Below are 10,388 nucleotides of genomic sequence, written 5' to 3'. Positions count from 1 at the left end.
GAGATGATTTTTAGCACTTACGTAAGGTGTTTTTTTTAATGTTTTCCATGCAATTTTTCAGCCATAATCACATGAACTACGAAGGATTGCCGTATTTCTCGTAGTAAGTAAGTAAGTAATAAATAAGTAATATTTAAACTCTTAATGAAGTAAAAGATCCACTTTCCAGCGGCAATTGGGCAGTTGTTCTAGCATAAATGACTTTCTAAGGGTCCAAAATCGAAAAAATCCCAGAAGATGACTTTTAAAAACGGTACAAAATTTCGTGGCAAAAAATATAAAAGATTGAATAACTATCAAGTAACTTTCTTTTACATTATTTTATTTATTCTTTTTTATTTATTTCTATCTTATTATTATTTATTTTGTTACTATTCTTTTATTCTTTTTTATTTTTCCTTCACTCAAGCGGTATCACATCTCGTATCAGTAAGATTCCAGCGCTATCACATGAAATTAACCATAAAGTAGGATCCATTCTAGTTTTTAGTTATGCAGGATGTGTCAGCAGCCCAGCAAAAGGCCGTCCATTATGGTAAGACATCCGAACCGTGTTTTTTTTTTCAATAGAAACCACTTTAGAAATGTGTTGATCAAGTTCTTTCTCTCTAATTTTGTAAACAATTATTTAAGTTATATTAAAATCTAGTTCCATTTCGAACAACACTACGTCCTTCCATAAGCCTTTCCACAGAAGAGATTTGTCTGTTGGCTTCGATGTGTGCTTTCGTAGCATTCAATTTACAAAATGCAGAAAACGCCGTGAGTTTATTTCTTTTTTTTCCAAATCTTAACACACTTAACACTTAAAGGCACCGTTTCACGATTTTGACGTTTTATGGGACCCACATCAGAAACGTAGAGTTCGGGTAGCATCATGCGGAATCCAAAGTGGTCCCATCCATTTTTTTTCCTGATCGTCGCAAAAAAACGGTGTGGAAGACACTGTTTTTGCTTCAGTTCCAACGCGTCACCTTTGTGCACGCGACGCATCCACGTGCGAGCGGTCGAAAATCAATTATGTCTCCTCACCAGCCTTTTTTCAGTGAAAGCAATGAATATGCTGCTAAGGAGACCGGAACGTGTGTGTAGAGGAGCGTTCTAACGTGCTTCGTAGGAACTAAAGCGGTTCCCACGCCATTTCTCACGACGGTTAGAGAGGGAACCACTCTGGGTTCCACAATCTACTACACGAACTCTACACTTTCCTTGTGGATTCCCTCCTGAGTCAAAATCGTAACAAATGGCATTGCAATTTCTTCCGTAATCAAAAAATGAAGAAGAGAAAAGGCAATGATTTCCCATGATAATGACAATGCCTTCTTTCTGGTTCCTGATAGAATTTAAGGTAGTTTTTATGAGAAAATTTTACCTAAATTTTTTCCTGCACCTCCATGAATTTTCTTGGAAATTAGTTGGAGTATCATAAAAGTTGAATTTACTGGATTTTCCCAGAACTAATTTGTAAATCTTATTTTTTATTTACGTCTACGCACGATTTAAAGGGTTCATTTACAGAAAGATTTAGGGAAGGCGTTGGTTCTTTCGAGAACTTGAGAAGTTGTGTGAAAGGAGAGAAATCTCATCATCAGAGGACTTCTTATCATAAGCATAGTTCTCATTATCCTCAGAAAAATCCCGATTTTTCTTTCCAGAACTTCTTCAACATTCTTACAATCGTACCTGGTGCAGTGTTTACCTTCAAGTGCTTAGTTATGAATTGTGATAGAAGTCTCATCGTTTTGGTAAGCGGAAAATGTTATGAAAATAACTTAATTGATTCTCCAAACATAATCTTGAAAGTATGGATTGCACAATAAGGATGAAGGGTAAAGTGCATGGTGTTAGAAATTTGGTTTTAATGCGACATTCCAGCTCTGGGTCTGAATCTGATGAACACGTAGGCAGAATGAACAATAACTTGCCTGGAGCCGTGAGCATGAATCAAGACAAAGTTTTGTCCTCCCAGACATCTCTGTGGCAATTTGCCGACCTGGAAACATTGAAATTTTTGTTGGCCATAGGGCGGTTTCGAACAATTAACCATGGAGACGTAATGCAACCACTTGCCACTGCACTACATCCTCCTGCTGTAGAGTTCTCCAACTTCTTTTTATTCATTACGATTCACTAAACTTATTCTTTAGAATCTTAGTTTCTCTTTCTTTGTTTTTCTGAACATAGCAAATAGAAAAATCCTTTTTTAGTATGAGAATTGGCATAAAAACAGCATATTGTAAAAGATATTGCTATAATAAGAAATTAGTTTTAAGCATATTGCTTAATATTGTCAAAGATGTTCGCTGATCGAACAAAGTTCAAAGGATTTAATAAAAGTTTTTTCTTAAATCCATTTCACTCAATATTTACCGAATTATCAAATCTGTTTGGAGCCATCTTATCAAAATACACGTTAGAAATGCTCGAATTTTTGCCAGGACAAGCTTTGAAGGCATAGTTTCATCTTCAGAAGAAACTCCTAGTCTACACACTTGAATTTTACTCAAAATAAGAAAATTGGAGCTAAAAAGAAATTGGCTGCTGTGATAGAATCGTTTCTTTCAGTTCACTATCACTGCGTATTGGCTTTTCTTCTTAATAGCTATTTTCAATGGTTATATGTATAATAAAGAAGATAGGTTTGTGAGATTGAGGATTTCTTTATTACTATAAGTGCTTATAATTTTATTATCCTATTCGTTGTGATTTGTCAGTGTTAATTAATAATTACAATTGTAAGGAATAATTTTTTTGCAGTTATATCAACATTCGACTCATGTTATTAGGAACACTCGGTGCTAAAGCATACTATAAGGAGTGGTTCATAAAGAACAGGGAAGTCGATGAGAGTCAATCGAGTCCTACAGGAAAGAGCGAGGTTGGCTATGAGCATATTTAGTATATATACACACCTAATCCGCGCGCGGCTATCGCAGCCTGACGTGGCTCTCTGCATCTTCAGTGCATCGCCCTCAACCCAACCGAGCCCATCTTGGTAGATCTTTAGCTTAAGCTCGCATAGAATCTACCCATCTATCGCTATTCCATAAGCGGCGGAATTTCACGTCTCGACTGAACAGCCTGTCAACCCAAGTATCCTCAGATCTTCCTCCATCACCTCCGTCCAGAACTTTCTTTTACGACCGAGGGCCTTTTCCAATTAGGATCTAGAAGCATCAGCAGGAGAACTTGGACAAGACGATCAGACTGCCTCCTCATAACGTGACCAAAGGAGCGAAGACGGTTTTCCGTGATTAATTCGGAAGGCTGGGCGAGATGTTGACGTTTTCCACCTGTCATCCGCCGGTACGCCATGTCTACTTCCAAGTAAAGTTCTTTGTTATGACATACCAGCCAAAAATAGCCTAGCAGTCGTCTAAACAGCTTTCTCAGCGCAGTCAAGCTTTTCCATCACCGCCGCCGGCGCTGCCCAAGTCTCCGATCCGTGCATCATGATAAGCGAATTGCGGATAGGTAGACTTGCTGCTTGACTTCGTTGGCGATAGGGGTCGACCACATGCACACGGTCAATGGCTTGAACGCAGAATTGACTTAAGCACATCTCTACTAAATATCTCTCTCGTAGCTGCCATCGTTCTTCAGGATTCGATCCGAATAACAGAACTCATCTGCGAGCTCAATAGGTTGTACGTCCACCCTGATTCCCGTTGAGAGCTTCCTTGGACTTGTCAGTGCGGAGTCGCACTCCGTGAGTTGCAGCTAATTTCGACGCGAGGTTAACTAGATGTTGTAACCTCGCGCCGTTTGAACAGAATATTACTACATCATCGGCGTACTTGAGATCCACCAAGGGACATGCAGGCGGCGCTAAAACTACATCGGCGGGACACTGTTCAACTGTTTTTTGCATCTCGTCATCGACGGCAAAGTTGAACGAGAGGGTAGCTACCTCCTTTTGTCTCATTCCATCTTCCAGTTTGAATGGTGTAGTTCATACAGCTGGTGTTCGAACCCCAGCAGTTGTTTTTCTTGTTCTACCTATAAGGCGTACAAATTTTCCTAGAACTGCATCGGCGCGAAGCTCATTGTTAAGACGGTCTCAGTGAGGAGAATCGGAAGCGGCTTCGAAGTTCAGAAAAGCTAACCGTAGTGGCTTCGACCTCTATAGTCAGTTTTTCTGAACCCCTACCCCTACTACACTTCAGTCACTCTCATCCTCTTGAACCTGAGGCAGGGCGTGCACGAGTTCAAGAACTGACAGTGCTTACCGGTCCAGCAAAGGGTTAAAATGTTCCTTCTAGATGGGCAGGATTGCCTTCCCGACAGCGACTCCGTTGTTTAGGAAAGGCGAACACCTCTTTGCCTTGCCGCTATACTCCTTTAGCAGAGTATAGACTTTTCTCGGGTTCTTGTCCTCCCACGCCTTTTCAAACTCCTTCGCTCTCAATGTCCATTCGTTATCACGATCACGTTTCGGCCAACGACGCAACCTCCTTCTTAGACGGTTTTCCTGGCGCTTGAGAAGGATGTTGCGTCACCAGTAGTGCGGGGTACACATACAATGACTGTACGTGGATCTTTTCTCCACAGATGCAGAGGCAAACTTCTTTATCGGCGTTAAAACTGATAGAGTTTTCCCTACAGCTTCTGAAGGCATTTAGTAAACGAGACAGCATCATCCACCCTCTTCTTGGCCATTACTGATCGACACTCATTGGCGGAAGCAATATTGATCGACACTTGTTGGCGGAACTTCCTTCTGCATTCAGACCTGCTAAGCCGAGCTTTGGTTAATGTTGAAATCCACGACTTCTTTTCTGGAACTGTATCATCACGCCGAGAAAAATTCTATGGCGGACGCAATCGAATCTCAGACAGCTCCACATTTTCCGATATTTGACAAAGAGGTGTTCTTTGTCAGAACGCAAGAACGTCGAGCTGAAGCTCAAGAATCGACATCTTTGGCTCTAGTGACTCTTCTGACGTCAAAGGGGTTGTCCCCTTGTCCCCTCTGCCACGTAAGCCGATGCCGTTGCCGTCGATGATTACTCTTAAAAGTTGATGCAGCGCTTTGATGGTTTTCTTTGGTTTTTTATGGTTAATTCCAGATAGCTACTGTTCAGAAAGTTTAAAAAAAAGCTGTTTATACCGTTAACGTTTTATGTATCTCTGTACATTCCTCTTTGCATAGATTTTTTCAGTATATTTTCGAAGCCTACCAACAAAACGAATTTTCCCTTCAAAAGAACACCAGCACAGCGATGTCTCCGCAGGAGAGTTCAACAATCATAAAGGGGAAGGCGATGAAGCGATTTCCGCCATCAACTGCTCCACAATATGATTCAGTGCTTCACGCTTCTACACCTTCACAGACAAAGGATAGCGTGTTTAAGTTCTATGAGGATCAAAACAATATTATGATGTCCGAAAGTGAGTATTTTTTGGCCACCGTTGCCGAACTTAACGAATTTTATTAATGCTACCGTGAAATGGATCTATTTTAATTAGTGGTTGTTGAAAATGCTATTTGTATATGCTAACATCTTAAGATAGCGTATTTTCATATGCGGTGCCCTTCTATGTATTTCACAGTCCTCGGTATCCAAACACTACCATTTCGCTGCGAAAAATTCCTAGGAATCCGTGCTGCTAAATTGTGCTACTTATTTTCTACATATGATAGTATTAAATTAATAAATTAATTATTAAATTATTAAATTAATTAATTAATATAAATTATTAAATAAAAAAATTAAAAAATAAATTAAAATTTAAAATTAAAAAGATTAAATTAATAAATTTAAAAAATAATAAAAATTATTAAATTAATTAATTAATATAATTGCACCCTAGCGCAGTGGTAAGAAATTCCGCAGTTCCGTCACGTCTGCACAGTCGACGTTTCTCCGCACCCCCCTCAAAAAAAAATCAATCAATCAAAAAAAGAATTGATCAACGTGAAGTACGTTGCGTTTTATAGGATATCAAATCCTGGTAAACTAGCACTTACAATCTCTGTGGCATGAAATTCATATCGTTAACTAGTATTCCAGTAACACATTACTTCATTTGGCGGTTACTGACTTACCACTGAGGTTGCTCAACGCAGATGGTCAAGAAACTACAGACCAATGTTTGGTAAAAAAAAAAATTTCTTGTGGAAAGTCGTGAATTTAAAGTTTTTAAGCGTATCTAACATAAGAGAACAAAGTAAAAATTTTGAAGAAAGTAGAACAGAAACAAAACAATACCATACAAAATAAAACAGATCAAGTAAAAACTGCAGAACTCGTCTTCTTGAACTCCAACTAAAACCCAGGAATTTTGACTACATTCAAGTCTTGAACTGTGATCGCGTAATTGATTTTCTTTCTTTTTGCAGCAGATCACATCTCAACATCTCGTGAGAAAACATTAAGCACATCTTTACCTGGCTACGAGAATTCCTCCTTCCGTAAATATTCTTCATCTCCTTATACAACCAGTACAAGAAGTTCCAATCATCGAACAACAACAACAACAATGTTAGAAAGAACGGGTCTACTAAGTACAGTAAGGATTTTTAGCAAAAATTTGGAGTGTAAAAGTATAAGAACAAAATTCTATTCTTTAGGGAATTCCAGCCGTCAGTGAAAAAGTGGGGACCACTGGAAAACTTGATACTGGCAGGAAAACCATTACATCCGTAGATCACACTCAAAAAACCACGGATAAGCAGCGAACCACCGGAAAAGAGGTAAAAAATTCAGATGGATATTATCGAATCGTTAGAATATATAATTTTTAGACTAAAACTAATGAAGAAAATCCAGTAATTTCGTATGGAGATATTATTACAAACCCGATGGTTACGGTAGGTGCAGTTTCAATCACTCCAACTCAAAGGACTAGGCTGCATGACCCAATCGATGGTGGATAACCATCCGTGCCCTACTTGGCTCACCTCCTAAATGCTCCTATGAACCAATATTATTGTTATTTTTACTATTTGTAACTATTATTATTATTATTATTATTAAAAGGACAAAGGATAAAGTCACTGGCGTGTCAATCCGCTTGGGATGCGCCAACGCATTTTACTGGAATTCGTAATCGTTGAGGTTTTGGAACGCGTATTGGCTTATACAACGACTTGCGGGGGCCAACCTCTGATCAAGTCAGTGTTTTTATCTTCCCAGACAGGTCTCGTGCCAATTGATCGACTCCGGAAGGATGAAGGGCATGGTTTGCACCGAGGCGGTTTCGAACCCTCGACCGTGTGGCTACAACGGACCTCCAGCCGACTGCGCCACACCCGCCCCATTATTATTATTATTATTTTATTTTTATTTTTATTTATTTTTTATTATTAGCCCTATTTTGACGCGATTGGATATTTTACACTTCTATCAGACGAATAAAGCAGTTTCGGTGAGCAGTAGTCAAATTCATCAATGAGGTCTTCCGTCGAGCCATGGCCTAAGGGGATTTAACGAGGACCAAATGCAGCAAAAAAGAGTTTGTCCCCTAACTGCCGAAGATTGACGGAATAAACGCTTCAAAAATATCAGCGGGGTTTAAATATGCATAAAAATAAAATAAACGAATACAAAGAATATAAAAATATAAAATATGTTAAATCCATATAAATTCCAGAAATTTTAAGAGAAGTCTGTTACGTTAATGAACTACGAACAACGCGGACTTTACTAAAACAATCCACTAAGCGTTATCCTGCCACCTTAGCAATTGCGGTTTACATCCCTTTACATCCCTAAAATAGGTGAAACTTACAGACCTGGCGCTGCAAAAGGAAGAGAAATTCCACGGAAAAGATTTGCATTTGAATCAGAAATATTTTTGAAAGAAAGTTGTTTTAATGTTTTAATTCAAACAATAAAAATAGCCACAGAATGAGTAACAAATGAAGAATAACACCTACCAGTGGGTCATGCCTCGGACAAGAGCGAAAATCCAATGGTGATCCCACAGATCAAGCCAGGACCGCGATATTGATGGATTAAGGGGTCATGGACCAAATCAGAGGTTGGCGAAATCGGATTGACAGATCCGCAATGACGTCTGAAACCTTGAAAGCGTACTGGGCGACAGGATCTCCATGGCGGAATACGATGAAATGATACCGATCCACTAATTCACTAATCCAGAGAAGACCAATAAATGAGTATTAATTTGGCCTCCTCTTATACATCTGATAGGTATGGAACCAAAAGCGTAGCGCAAAAAAATACAGTAACCAAAATTTGTTAGGCTAACAAGAAGAGCGTAGAAGACACAGATCCGGAATTAAGATAAAATAGGGTTGGACTTCGGAAGGGTCACGATATTATCACCATGCCACAAAATAGCGGGAATAATTTGCCGCGTGCTTGCATGCGCACGCGTGTGTGTGTGCGCGTGACGCGAATTGCAGAAAGCTGTGGGACGGGTCCCACGGCGTCGATTTGGTGTACCGGCGTCAGAAGGCGCTAAAATGTGGTGAGACGTATCTAGGACGTACCTAGGACATCGGATTGATGCTCCGGAGTCAGAAAACGGAAAAAAAAAGTGATGAGATGGGTCCAACGGCGTCAAATTGATGAGTCGGTGGGCGCGAGACAGAGATAAAATTGAGGCAAGACGGGTCCCATGACGTGGATTTTGAGCGACAGAGAGCACTGGGAGGATTCTATGGAACGTGACTGGTCACTAGTAAGGTTGTTAAACATCCTTTGATATGGCTGATTCAAATATAATAAAATAAATAATTTATAAATTATATATATAATAAATATAAAGGCTCAAAGTTCTGGATAAAAAAATAAATTGGTGGGTTTGTAGCACCGCTACTCACTGTAAGCTACTCTAGCAATCCTTCATGGAAGCACTTGCTATTGTCTGACGATTAGTACTGTGAAAATAAAGCATTGAGTCAATAATAATGTGGATTTAAACATTTTCAGATGAAATTTTCGAAGAAAGAACTCACTCGAAAACTTACAGTAACAAATATTGCAAATCGTACAATAATGTGGGCTCTAAAGGTAACCGATTATTTTTGTATTTTTTGTCGTTTACTAACAAAAGTATTGTTATTTCTGCTTTAACAATTACAATACAAAACACATCCACAAAGATCCGAAATTACTTATTTTATATATTTTCTATTTATTTGTTTTATTTTATTAGTTATTATTTTTATTTGCCATTAATTAATTAATTTATTTTATTTTATATATTATTTATATTTTCGACATAATAACGAACAGATTCTAAGAAATCTGTACCTCTTTTTCGCGTTTGATTTTACAATTTTGATTGAACTCTCCGTGGAAAGCGGAAAATTATGCTCTTTCCAGAAACGCTTTTGAAACACGGGCACTTTTAAAAAATAGAGGGGAAATTAACAAATTCGGAACAACTAGAAGGTGATAAAGGTACAATTTTGGATGCTAGGACTTATTCATGTGCACAGCTTTCGGTCACTAGTTTAAGGATTGTCATAAAGGATTTCATATTATTTATAAGTGATTGTTAAGATAAGATACGGAAGTAGTTATTTAAAGAAACCGTAAAAAGTGGTCACCGATATTCCCTGAAGCGCTTCCTGCAAAGAAAACGCTTAGTCAACTGCCACAATCGGATCTGCCACTCTCATTTCTCGGTCAATTTTTTCTCTCACAACCCATCCGGGATTTTCGGGCGGAACACAACAAGGAGTTGCTTGAGTTCAGATGGGAGAAGGTAATCGATAGTGATGTGGATTACCTAATAAATCACTAATAATTATGAATAAAATTGTTAATAAAATAAAAAAGTGTTCGTGTTCTGGTGCACGATTTTCTGGCTCAACCTATGGGACCCGAACGGAATCGAAAGGTTAACTATGTATAAACTTGTCCACAACGCTTTTTCTTTTCAGGCAACCACTATGCATAACTTTAATGCTCTACCAGCACACGGTATTCTACATCCAGGAATACAACAAGGAATTATAGTTTGTTTAATAGACCGGACACCATCCAAAGAATCTGATCGTTCTTGCAAAGTACGGGACTTAAGAGCCCCATCAGTTTCACTGCACCTTACGTCCTATGGAAGTATCCAACTTCAGATCGCTATCGACTACGTGTTTGTGGAACCGACTACAGTATCCTTCAATAAGACGTTGTTTAACTCGTCCGCAAAAAAACGACATGTTCTTCAAGCGATTTTTTCAACGTAGTTAGAATTAATGTATAGAAGTCGTATTCTTAAAGATACGCATATTTTCAATGAATTAGTGTGTCTACTAAATTATATATGCTCAGATGTGCACTTATTCCACTTTTTTGTGCTTATTATGAAATTACAGTCAAATAAATTCTAATTTCCGTGCTAATTCTATTTGTTTCATGTATGAATAACCAAATCCTCGAAAAAAAAATCCATTTCAGTCTTGAATTAAG

General features: G+C 38.6%; 1 protein-coding gene across 1 annotated transcript; it reads left to right on the top strand.

The window, feature by feature from the left end:
* Positions 1-492: 492 nt before the first annotated feature.
* RB195_016049 (uncharacterized protein) lies at positions 493-10,165 on the top strand (the record flags this gene model as incomplete). Its single annotated transcript, XM_064207030.1, has 12 exons — positions 493-535; positions 650-762; positions 1,656-1,745; positions 2,566-2,639; positions 2,758-2,878; positions 5,163-5,391; positions 6,344-6,513; positions 6,575-6,697; positions 6,749-6,814; positions 8,904-8,984; positions 9,863-9,988; positions 10,055-10,165. The coding sequence occupies 12 exons, from the start codon at positions 493-495 to the stop codon at positions 10,163-10,165; spliced, it is 1,347 nt and encodes a 448-aa protein (XP_064062911.1).
* Positions 10,166-10,388: the final 223 nt, after the last annotated feature.

This window comes from Necator americanus, chromosome V (genome assembly GCF_031761385.1).
Source record: "Necator americanus strain Aroian chromosome V, whole genome shotgun sequence".
NCBI lineage: Eukaryota > Metazoa > Nematoda > Chromadorea > Rhabditida > Ancylostomatidae > Necator > Necator americanus.
This window is presented reverse-complemented; position numbering and strand designations above follow the sequence as displayed.